The sequence below is a fragment of the Lissotriton vulgaris genome, chromosome 1_1 (genome assembly GCF_964263255.1).
Source record: "Lissotriton vulgaris chromosome 1_1, aLisVul1.2, whole genome shotgun sequence".
NCBI classification, from domain to species: domain Eukaryota; kingdom Metazoa; phylum Chordata; class Amphibia; order Caudata; family Salamandridae; genus Lissotriton; species Lissotriton vulgaris.
Window position 1 is genome coordinate 138761413 of NC_141685.1, and position 13136 is coordinate 138774548.

General features: G+C 42.1%; 1 protein-coding gene across 1 annotated transcript; it reads left to right on the top strand.

The window, feature by feature from the left end:
* Window positions 1-2808: 2808 nt before the first annotated feature.
* LOC147737796 (uncharacterized) lies at window positions 2809-3984 on the top strand. The gene has a single exon (XM_086944991.1). It carries the CDS (start codon window positions 2809-2811, stop codon window positions 3772-3774), a length of 966 nt encoding a protein of 321 aa, XP_086801117.1. The 3' UTR covers window positions 3775-3984.
* Window positions 3985-13136: the final 9152 nt, after the last annotated feature.

A 13136-nucleotide genomic window follows, 5' to 3' on the forward strand; every position in this document is an offset into this window, starting at 1 on the left:
CTCCAACGACAATGTTCTGAGATTGACACTGGATTCTCTAAATGAGTTGGAGGAAATAGTCTGGATCTTGGATGGTGGGAGAGAAGGTTTATTATGGGCGGTATTGTAATGAAGTAGAAAGGAGTGAATGTCAGCGTCAGACATAGGGTCAGTGATTCTATGTGGCCTGGCGTGATGGTCAATGAGGCCTAGATTTCCAGGTAAAATGTGTCTCGTTTTCCAAGATGAGTCTTGACTTTGGCAGAGTTTAGCCGTACTGGGGAGGCATGATTGATTATTCTTGAAGGGCATGTAGAGATTCCAGCGCTCCTCCATCATTGAAGAAAAGTGCAGTAGATTCAGAAGACCCTGCTTGATGTCTTTCAGTTCAACCTCAAGGGGGGGTGCGGGGGTATAAGGAGTGGTTAGTTGGTCTGGTGATAGGAAGTGAGTGAAGTCTCCTCGTAAAATGAACAGTGGTAGGTAATGTAGGTTCCACATAGTCCCGGATGAAAGTATAAGTGGAGGTTTATTGGAGGTTGGGGGCTGGTGGTTTGGTGGCATGGAGGGGGTATGAAGAGTAGAGGGAAGTGGTGTTCTACAGTTTTCCTCCATGTGTCTTTTGTGCTATAGGGGAGTTGAGTGCCAGGTGTTGGGAAGCACAGTGGGTGAGTGGGGTGCTCCTTGAGGTAGGAGTGATGAGAGATGGGGAGTTTAGTAGGCATAGTTATTTATTGTTATGGGAGTGAACATTGGGTGATGATATGTGAGTAGCAGGAGAAGGCCAGTTCCCTCCATAGATGAAAGGGTGGTCCTCGATGGGCTTCTTGTGTTGAGGGGCAGTAAAGTCCCAATGGTTAGGGGGTCTGGTGGATGGGTTGGGTTCCACCTTGGGCGAGGATGGGGAGGAAGAAGGGTAACAATTGGAACTCAGGACCCCTAAATTGCTAATGATGGAAGTTTAACCTGGGTGAGGATTAGAAGCCAGTTTTGCAGTGAGCTCAACCACATTTAGTTCTGTCTGCAGCAGTCGCTCCCTCACCTTATGGCGATCCAAATATTACTATCAATGAATATGGAATCCATTTATTCTTCTAGCATCTCTTTCAGTTGGGTAATAGCCATCAGTATCTGGGGAGTGGACATTTCATCCTGTCTGCTCTGTGAGTTCCATGCAGGGCCTCCTCCCACCTCTGTATATCTGTACATTTTTTGTTATTGGCCTGTTCTAGAAGATCTATCTCGGCCCATAACTACACAGAATAGTTATTGCCACAGGGGCCTATCCCGCTCCTCAAATTCTATGTCTCAGCAGGTGCTCTGCTATTCCCTGGGTACCCTCTCAAAACAGCGGCCCAGCCCACTGCAGATCAGACTGTCTTCTTCAGGTCTGTCTGCCACTTATTACCTCCAGAACAAGAACATGAAGGACAACCAGGCAATGTCCCCCAAGGCATGAGCAAGGACCTAGCCCTCCAGCCTCCCTCTCATCCACTACCGCCCACGTCTCAAAGGTTAGTAGCTGGAAGATCCCTTCTCAGCAACCTCTTATCAGTTGGAAGCTCAGGGTTACCGGGTCGCAGTCCCAACTATATGATCACGTCAATGGGGAGGGAGAAGGGGTTGCACAGGTGGCACCTGTATGTCAACTTGTATGCACTTCACAGGCCCTCTATGCCTTCTAAGGCAGGCCTCCTGCAACTGTATACACTCTCTGCATCAGCAGTCCGCAACGCAGGAAGGGTAGGGGCAGTTAACGCCTGGGGACTGTGCTGACCTCATCTCCATTATCTAGCCGCTGTCATTGTGGCAACCATCTTCCAGGCTTCTAGGCTCCAACCAGCATTGCGTGCCCCAGCGATCAGTTTATTTCTAGGAAGCCATTCAGCCCCAGTGTGCCCGGCTGTGCCAGTACATTTCAGCCAAGCTTCTGCAGGCGTCTATGCGCTTCCCATCATGGTTTCGTGGGGCTCGGGAAGTGGAGTCTGCCTCCCCCTTGGTCCGCCGAACTCAATTTGCAATTGTTGGGCTGCCATTGTATGGCACTCACCTTGGCATCTGTGCGCTCGATCATGGTAGGAAGTCAGTCCGAGCCCCCTCTACCACCTGAAGGGCTCTGTGTGGGACCTCCTCTAGGGGTCTGACCTCTAACTCCTTGGGAGAGTACTGGATTCTGTAGGATTAGGCTGGGTGCTCGGCAGCGCAATCGTTCAAGGCTTTCATTCAGCCATCTTTCTGTGTCTGCCTTTTACAAGATTATGCAATTTTCAAATTTAGTTTATTCATTTTGATATCATTCGACAAGGCAAAACAATTTGTTTTTAATTCTTTTACGGTCTATACAAAATGTAAATAGATTTATCATTTTATGTTACTGATATGAGTGAGTGCACACTTATTGTTAACATATCAATCTGCTTTATTTTATGTTTGTCTCATTTATCATTTCCTCAAAACCCTACCAACTCTATCCCATCGGAAAAGTCATGCATTACTTCCAGAATGCTGACATTCACTGTTAAATAATTTCGTTAAAATTAGTTTACACCTTGAAAGATATTTCACTTTAATTCTTTTTTTTTTATTCTGCAGGTGGCTTCAAGTGTGGACAGGAACAAAACTTACGGATTCTGTCATTTGCAGCAAATAGACTACAAAGAGAGAGATGTTCCAGAGATTTTAGAAGAAACCAATTTCTAAAAGCTGGTTTTGGTCTGTAAGTAACGACAATACAGAGCCGAGTCGCTGACTGATTGTAAATGCAGTTTCTGGATTCTCTCTAATTTCTTATGTCAATGAACCCTTAAATTGGGGGCCGTAAGGACACACATGATCGAGGAGATGGAGGGTTTTGTGATTGTAAAGCAAGAGCCAGAACAGCACAATTTGAATCAAAAAACCGTGTACATTATTTATAAGACTGTGCAGATTGCAGAAGTAGTGTACCCATGCACTTCACAAGAGACAAACCTAGCTTGTAATTTGAACAGGACAGTACAGAAAAAGAGGTGCACAGGAGAGATACCTTATCAATGTTCCGAATGTGAGAAAACCTTTACTCAACAATCCTACTTGACTCGACATATGAAATCGCACTCTGAACAAAAGCCTTATCAGTGCTCTGATTGTGAGAAAAGATTTAGTCAAAAACACTATCTGACACGACATGAAAGAACACATTTGGGACAAAAAATATATCAGTGCACTGAATGTCCAAAAAGTTTCAGCAAAAAAGCAAGTTTAATTCAGCATGAAGGTGCACATGCAGGAGAAAAACGGTATTTGTGTTCTGAATGTGGTAAAACCTACCGTCATAAAATCAGTCTCACATTACATGAAAGATCACACTTGGGACATAAACCATATCAGTGCACTGAATGCCAGAAAAGCTTCCACGATAAAAGTACTCTTGCTAAGCATGAAAAAATTCACACTGGAGAAAAGCCATATCAGTGCAATGAATGTGAAAAATGTTTTACTAAGAGATGTAGTCTAATTCTGCATGAAAAGACACACACCGGAGAAAAACCCTATAAGTGCACCGAATGTGAAAAAAGCTTCAGTCAGAAAATCCATCTCGTACATCATGAGAGAACCCACACAGGAGAAAAGCCCTATCAGTGTGAAGAATGTCAAAAAAGCTTCAGTCAGAAAATTCATCTGACCCAGCATGAGAGAACTCACACAGGGGAAAAACCCTACTGGTGCAGTGAATGTCAGAAAGGATTCAACCACAAAATTAGCCTGACGCACCATGAGAGAACGCACGCTAGGCACGCCTCCGCTCAGGAATGATGTTCATTCACATAATTCCATGTAAACTAAAAGAAAGTACAACATATGGACATTAACCTGAACTGAACCCCTACAAGTGCAGTGAAATCAGTCTTACTGATGAGATAGCATGGAATTGCCCCAAAACAGTTAGCAGTGCGCTGCAAAACCAAGCGGCTAGTGTTTGAAGGTATGAATAACTCAGTCTGCCTAGGCGTATGAGGGAGAAAATATCCGGTTTGCATGAGAAATAATATCTTTGAAAAGCTAAAGTGAGAATGGTAATCTGACTTAATGGGTGAGCGCAAATCTAGCTTAGTTGCAAACCTGTTTAAGGTGGAACTTGTAAAGGGCTTTTTTTAAAATGACAAAATCCCCGAACGACCCTGCATTCCCCCCAACGCCCCTGCCTCCCACCAACGTCCCCGCCTCCCCCAACGCACTCCAGTCCCAATGCACTCTCACCACACACCCCATTCACCCCTAATCACACCCCCCACCCACACACATCCCACCCACAACACACTCACACTGTTTTATAAACATTCCCATGCCAAACGTTCAACAGATTGACATAAAATAAGTTGCAGTAGTAAGAGAGCTGCTCCCTCCTGTGACTTTGCTCATGGAAAAGATCAAGGCGATTACATATATAAAAAAGAAAATTGTGATGAGCAAAAAAGTGGAAGCAGTTAACTGAAATGCTCTTCTCTAAATTCCTACAACAAGCTAATGAATGAAAGCCAACAGGGTAATTTAAATGTGCTGCTATTCAAAAAGCCAAAGAGACTCTAGCCTTGGCACGTTGTCATACTAGTAAAACAAATTGCGACCAATTGTTGCCCTGTATGGCCTATTAAAACCACTTCAAAGATATTGCCTGTGAAAGTGAAAACACAATCAATTCTACGAATGTATCTATTTTTGCACGGATGATATTGATAGTATTTGTCAATAGTGTAAAGATTAGTAATGTAGAACATTTCACTAACGTATCCTTCCTCATGGAATCTTTTGTTATGACTACTCAATAATCAACAACCTAGGCAATCATAATAAAAGTTCGCAAAAACATATGATTTAGAAAAAGAGGAATTGTAGGAAAAAAGAAGCTACTAATAAATGCAAGTTCTGGTATTTATTTATACATATAGTCAAAAATTAGCATAAAATTATATATACACAAAGTAGATAACAAAATAATCAAACATAATACATAAAAAAATTAGCAAATGTCATACATGATTCACAATACATTATAGTAAAAATGGCTTAATAATCCTCGACGCGCGTTTCGGCGTCCAGCGCCTTCTTCTGGAGAAGCCAAATATATTATGTCGCTATGATATACATATGGAAAAAGTCAAGCTGACAAAGGTGATGTTCTTTCTTCAGAAAATTTCTTTCAAAGAATTCCAGGGTAGTAAAAGTGATGGGCAACTTAGTTAAGCACCAGAATTGATGTCTGGTTGGGATGTCTGGATGAAATAGACAAGAGGAACACAAGCTTGTTATGATATATAAGGATTGTGTTATTCTTTTGGAGCCAGGTCTATGGAAACCAAAAGAGCGAGAAACAAATCTGATAGTGTAAATAAAGCGACCTAAGTTGTTTCTCGCCGTCACCGGAACAGGATTATAGGCACTGTGTAGGAGGTACGGTACGTGCGTATATTTGTAAGTCTTGATAGTGTAGATGGAGCGACTTGAGTTTCTCGCCGTCACAAAAGCAGGATTATGGGCATGTTTTTGCAGGTCTCTGATAGTGTAAATAGCGCGACTTAGGTGTATCTCGTCGTCACATGGGCAAGGTTATAGGTACTGGATACAAGGTACGATGCGTGTGTCTGTTTACAAGGCTCTGTACGGCTTTCGAAATACCCCTGGATAAATACTTCCTCCTGATGTGGATATGGAAGTTCTATTCTTTATAGTTTTGTGACAGAGCTTCTGGTATTGTGGCTAATGTAGTCGTCTGACGGCGAGAAACGAGGTTCCGACGGCTCCAGTTTTTCAAATATGATGCTTCTTTTGCTTGATGTTTTGTTATGACTCCTGCTGTGTGTAAAATGAAAGCCTATTCAGAGACCTGAATCAGAAGAAAACATAAATAGTCTATCTATAAAGATGAAATCACGCAAACATCTGAAATATGGTAATATTGCCCCTGTGCACAAATTAAGAAGTGCAGGTGTTTGAAAAAGCTACTGCAAAACTGATCCTAATGTTTCATAGTGCAGAATACAAATGGTCCGTCATTTTTCACGATAGATGCAACTTTGCCTCGGGGGTGGGGCTGGGAGTGGGGGGTCATCCAGCACCAACAACCCAAACTGACATCTGTTACCAAAACCCAGAACTGACATTAGGCAACAACATCCAGAACTCACAATAAAGTAACATCTTTCAACAACCAGAGCTGACATCAGTCAACAACATCCCGGACTGACATCAATTATCAGCATTCATCAACTGATCCATGAGTGAGACTGAGGCCAGGCTGCCTGACAGTTGTTGAAGCTTAACTCACTGGAAGCTAAGGGCCGTATGTAGAAACCATTTTTGCACTCTGGCCGTTTCTTGCCCCAAAACATACTTTTACACATGTACAAAACATACTTTTACACATGTACAAAACATACTTTTACACATGTACAAAACATACTTTTACACATGTACAAAACACAAGTTGTGATTCGGTAGCAGATTTGTGAATTTCAGTTTGTCTTTGCGATTCAGTATTTGAAAGCGGCGTGTTTAGGACGTCCCGCCCAAATACTGAATCTGAATGAGATGTATGAATGTTTTTCGACCAAATTACAGTTGCATAATTTTCAAGTTTTACTGACTCCTTGAAGGAGGGGTTAACCCATTCACAATGGGACCCCTTCCCGTTTGAGAACAGCAAAAAGAATATATTTTAACAGCAGGGAGTGGTCCTATGGAGACCACTGCCTAAACTAAAAAAAAATTTTTAAAAAATTAAACTTCACTTTTTTTTCAAAATGCATCCTGTGTTCCGTTAAAGAAAATGGGCTGCATTTAATTAAAAAAAAGTTGCTTCATTAATAAGTAATCACAGATATGGTGATCTATGATGGCTGCTATTCCTAGTGGGTTTCAAACTGCGACTTACCTCATGAATATTCATGAGGTAGGTAGATTTGCAACAACCTAGGAATCGCTGAATAAAACTGAAAGAGTTTCATACATTTGGGATAGCGATTTCCTAATTGTAATTCAAAGAGAATCGCAATTAGGAAACCCCTATCCCTAAAATCTGTACATATGGTCCTAAGCTGCTTCTTATATCACCTGAACCTGCCGAAAACACCTGAAATACATCCATTTATTTTGTTCTTGAATCCTCAGGTGATTAAGTCCACACATCCATAAATGTTTGCTTTCATTGGTTCAGGCAAAGTGATCTACTGAATCAAGGCGGACAACTTATTGGTTGTCTGCGTTTGCCTGCCCCCAGTCCCTTCTCAAAGCAGTGTTAGCGCTGCAGCCTGCTAAGTATAAGGGGTTAATTACCAGGGTCTCTTCACCCTCAGTTACAGAACTCTGTAATGTGCCGAAATAACATTAAAATGCATCTCTGAGGCAAAGTCTTGTCACTCATGTTCAGTTAAAAATAAAATAAAAAACTCAGGAAGCACACAAGAGCTGAGACATTCACCGGAAGGCTGTAAAATTCTACATTTGGTAACCAGACAGTATTCCGAACATCTTGGCTTCTGTGGTGTGGCTTGGAGTGACCGTCCTATAAATCTGACTCCTCCCACATAGTCTGAAAATTTTTACTGATTTTGTATATCACAGACCCTGAACATGGGGATTGTTTCCACTCTAAAAAAAATCCCACTCATCACCCTTTACCCTGTTTTTTCTGCATAATGCCAGAAGCTGAGCAGTATACATTATCCAGTCTAACAGGATGAAGGTGGTTCAACTTGAATCTTTGCCTTCAGGGCTTGATTCTGATTCACAGGATTATTTGACCGATTATGTTGCAAACACTGTCGGTTGGATGAAATTGCTTCAAGAAGCTGCGAGATGAAATGTTGCAAGGGTTTTTTAACCAGAGGAGTACAGATGATCACAGAATACCGCCGAAAGGGCTCTAGGTTTGGCAACTCCTAGAACTCTCCTGAAGAGGAGAATTATGTTAAAATGGCTTAGACCAGTGACAACATGCATGTTGAGCCATGATCCACCTCCTACTGTGCCAGCTTTGAGCCAAGCCAACAGATTTGCTTCTTTGCCAATGAGCTGCCAGGCACCAGCAACAGTTTTGAATGATGGACTCCATCTGTGATGCAGAGGGCCATACTGAATGGTGCTCGTTCCCACCCACGTCTTGGAACATCAATCAAAGGGGCGTTCAGTCCACAGGGCCAATAGCCGCTCCCACTCCTTTCACAGAGGTGCGGATACTTTTTTAAACATGTTGTTTGGCACCTTTGAGCTAAACTGCAAGCACCTATATGCCGCCTGGCTACTCTCTGCCACCCACACCTAGATTGAATACCCCCTCGTTTGGCCAAATCTTTTTCCCCCAATCCACAGAATTACAGTTCGAACTAAACAACACTCCCCAGCAGAAGTGCAAATGCGCTTTACTCCCATAAGATGTCTGTAGGGGTTAACCCCGGGTCAGGGGTTGTTTTTATAGACCTTTTTAAATTTGGAATCCAAAAATGAGCTCCAAAAGTGTTATTTTTATTCATAAATTGTTTTCTCCTGCTAAATTTGAATTTGGCCTGGAATATTACATTCTTTATTTCATGACTGTATTGTTTGTGTTGGAGATAACACCTCCCACTACAAACACCCACCACTCGCGGAGGAAAGAAGAATCATAAGGTTTTTATTGTCATAAATCTCACCATGTGGCCAGTTCTGTTCATTCTGATTTGACACTAGATAGTCACCAGATCAATACTATTGAGACATTCCTCTCGTTGAGCTGCCAGCAACCCAAGAATCCTCAGGAACGCACAACGCGGAATATTTCCCACAAGTCGCTAGTTCCGTCCTCACAGCCCTAACAACGCCACTCAAAAGGAATACTATTCTCGGAAACCACCTCTCGGGTACTTGCAAATGATAAGTGTGATTATTAGTCAGATGGTAAGTGGATATTACTTGTCAGATCGTCTAACTATAGTTCAAATCATTGCAAAGCTCCACATTTCACATCTATCTGTGTGAACCTCACTGTAATCTGCAAGAGCTTGTCTTGTACAAGCCTAAAGTCAACCACCAGACCGAGGACTACCAGAGACTGGCCAGGTACCACAGCTTCCATCCTAATTTCAATGATATCATCTCTCCAGCACCTTATGCAGGCCAGGTGATATCTGCGCCATTAAACAAATATTGAATAAATTAAAGTCATAGGGATCAATTGAAGATAATTAACCCTGCTCACTCATTGATTATTACAAAATGTGTATTGTTACAACTGCTACACCTATTGTTATGTACACTGTTTTATGCTTCACATGCAATTTATAATTACAGTGAGCGTGTGAATAATATCCTTCCTGCTCCCCAACTAACATACCAAATACATCTATTCTTGTTACTGTCGCTATTCACAAAATTGGTAAACTTTCAGTTGTGGGCTAAGGCAGATTCTGTTGCATCTATTAAATATCAGATGCAACAACTCACTGACCGTTTGAACATCAATAATCTTATTGTGGCTCTTTAATTAGTGAAGTAAAAAGCGAACTTGTTACTCCCGCGCTGATGGCAAACACAATTCAGACGTCTCACCCATACTTTCAAGGCACTACATAAGACTGGTCCAGAATAACTCAACAATCCCTTCTTCTTTTACAAACCTTCCAGACACCTTTGCTCATCCAGACTCCTACTTGCACAAATCTCAGGCATAGTGAAAACCAGATTCAGTGCTCGAAATGTCTCGTACATAGATCCTAAAACTTGGAACAAACGTCTGCTACACAGAAAGACCTCCTCCTCAGTTCTTGAGTTCTGCAAGAAGCTGAAGAACCGGCTCTTCGAGTAGCCCCACTAGGCCCAAGGGATGCCTAGACTCACAACTACTCCGTGTCGGGCTACCCTGGTGGGTGATAGTGCGCTCTACAAATCTGCAGACCATTCTAACCTTGCGCTCCTCTCACTCACAAAATGAAGTAATTGAACGCATCAGGACAATCAACAAAAACATTTTATGATAGATTTTATCTATTATTCTAAATGTCATGAATATTTGTTCTAGGAAAATATATTCACCATAGCTTTATTTGATCGCTAAAAATATAATATAATCATGAAAGCAATAAAAACACGCATGTTATTAAATACATAAAATGCATAAAAACATCCAAAGAGAAATGTGGCCATTCGGTCATATTATCATAAGCAAAATAATGATTGCAACTCTGACTTATAGATCTATCATTGCCTCTGATGACGTTCAAGGACATATATTGTTCTTAAAACCTTAGGTTGTTCACAGAACATTCATGATTCCCATTTACACCTTCTGTCAGGTCCACCTTCTTAATACCATTGCCTGCATGTTATTTTTAATGTATATTTTAATATTATTATCATTAGTAGTATGTTATATTCTAGTAGCAATTCAATAAGTTTTACTTCGACAATTCAGGTCATAAAAGCATTTTACAGTTCCATTCGGCATATGAAGTATTACTTTTTTTTTTAGAGCATTACGTACTATTTTTTCTCATATGAGAGCCAGAGCATCGCAGCATACAAGTAGGTTAGATTCAAAATCTGGGCACCATCCATTTTCCAATGTCCTCAAATAATGCTTCACAGTGTTGATGTAAGGCCTCTATATGATACATTAGATTAGAGTAGGGCTAAAATATGTTTAGTTATAAAGAATTGTATTCACCTGAGTCCCATTTGTTGGTCAAAGATTTCAAAGGTGAAGTGCCAACTCTGAAGTGAAAATAGAGATTTCTTTCAAGAGGCACAGTGATAATGTCCCAGTAGGATTTCAGTAAGGAGCGACGTTTGAAATCTAGGAACCTTCCTGTCCATGGCTCTCCACCTCTCGCTTCGCATTGCCAGATCCATAGCCAGTAGTGAGATTTCTGATGAAGGGATAGGTTTGCAGGATGGGTTTCCCCAAAGTTCCCTCATACCCATATCTTGTAGGAAGCTTTTAATTTGCTGTAGCCACTTGATTTTGTGAAGTCTTTCGGCATCTATAACATCCAGCTGAGCCAAAGCTTAGTGAGCAAGTTCAGGTGTGGACCAAACCCTTCTCCAGTATACTAACGGGTGTAGTTTGACTTTATTAACCCCTTGCATGCTGATGACGGCCCCCAGCCGTCATGTACTACAGTGCTCGTGTGCTGATGATGGCTGGAGGCAGTCATGACCGCACCCGCGCTGAAATCTTCAGCACAGGAGCAGAATCGCGGCAGCATGCAAGGGGTTAACTAACCCTTTTCTGCCCAGATCAAGTATCAGAGGTGGGGAAGGTGAGTTGCACTTCTCAGAAACTTGTTCTCTGAGAGGGTTAGAGAGGAAATGTTAGGGAACTCCCCAAGTTCTGAAGCATATGGAACTGACCCCAACACTTTAGCATCATAGATTTTTAAAGTTGGACCGATTGATTTAGAAAAAGAGCGACTGTTCCTTCACTAGAACTCAGATAATCTGTCTGTGCTTAGGAACCGTGGCATCCACTTGTGCTTGCAGGACATGGTCGAACACAAGGAGACACCAAGATAATTAAATACATCTGCCCTCTCAAGTGGCTTGTCCCCCAACATTATTCTTCCCTAGTAAGATCTATATTGTTTGAAAGACATACATTTCGTCTTGATGGCATTTGTCTCAAGACCGCGCACTCTGCAGAACTCCTTGAAATGGTGCAGGTCACGTTGCAGACATCCTGGTGTTTCCGAGATCAGCAAAGTATCCCCGGCAAACTACAATATGGGGTTTTTCGTATTGGCCAGTGTAAGGGCGTCGGTAGGAAAGCAAGAGAGAAAATGAACAGTGCCATTTTGGAACAAGGAGAACAAAGTAGGGGCCAAAACACAGCTTTGGCAAATATGTTTGTCTATAGGTAGCAGATGGGTAAGTTTACCCAGCCCACCCCAACAAACCTGGGCAAAATTACCTTGATGCAAATAAATTACCAGAGAAAGCAGATCTAACGTATTGCCCAATTCAAGGAGGAATGACCATAACTACTTATGGGGAACCAAATCAAATGCTGATTTGAGGCCGACGAAGTTAGCATACATGCCGCCTCTGCCGATTTTCACTACCCTCCAGTATAAAGTAAGAAACGGAAAATGCGATCGATAGTGCTGATCTTGCAGTATATAATTATCAACTATGCAATCCTGGATTTTAAACAAAACAAGTCGGGCAAAGATTTTTGGGCTGAATCAATTAACTAATAGGCCACCAGGCAGGCACCGGTCTTTTTTATAAATTGGAATTAGTGCAGCTCCCTTGGAGGAAGCAGGAATGGGGACACCACTCGAAATGGCATTCGCCAGAATGAGGAGATACTCAGACCACTTTGCCCAATCTTGGAAAAATACATCAGCAGGAATGCTGTCTGGGCCTGGCGCTCCGCCTCTGGTAACTGCATATAGGGCTTTAGCGACATCTGCAGCATCAAATAGACCTCAGACTGGGGCTACAGGGAAAGATGCCAATGGATCATTTAGCTCACTCCTGGCAGCATTAGAGGAAGTGACCTCAGACTATAGATGGAAAAAATGAGCAACGGATGGGGGCAATAGAATTATGGGGTGGGTGGGCTTGCCCGTCTCTACTCCACTTAACTAGGTTACAGTCTTGGCAGAAGAAGCAGCTTGGAGGTCTTTCCATCTCCCCTCATCCCTCTCTCTTTTCACCTAGGCCTGAGTTTTATAGAGTTTCCTTGCGAAGTGGACCTGCTGTATGTCTTCAGCTTTTATTGCCCTGACCAATAGGGAACGATTCTACTGTGCTCCTTATTAAACCAACTTTTTGTTGTGAAAGGGGGCCTGCGAGTTAATGATGCAGGATTGAGGAAGTAAGACTATTATTAGAGTCAATAATTGTCCCTATGTCACCAACGCTAGATAGCCAGGTGGACACCTCCTTTAAGCCAGACGCTAGGTCCTCAGTAATTGCAAGCAAAATGTCAGGGAGTCAACAACTTGGGCCCATTTAATGTGCTGTGTGTCATTTGACCAGTATCCATCCTTGAAGTGAGTTAGGCATCTTGTTTTACAAAAAGATTCCATAGTGAGACAGCGGAGATTATGGTTCAATCTCTATAGGATACACGTATCCATCAGGAGTGACCAAAGTCTCAAGTCTAGAAACATGTCTGAAAAGTTATGAATAAATTACACATA

What these genes read in the sequence shown, in the direction of transcription:
- LOC147737796 (XM_086944991.1), top strand. Translation starts at nt 2,809, where the DNA reads ATGATCGAGGAGATGGAGGGTTTTGTGATTGTAAAGCAAGAGCCAGAA.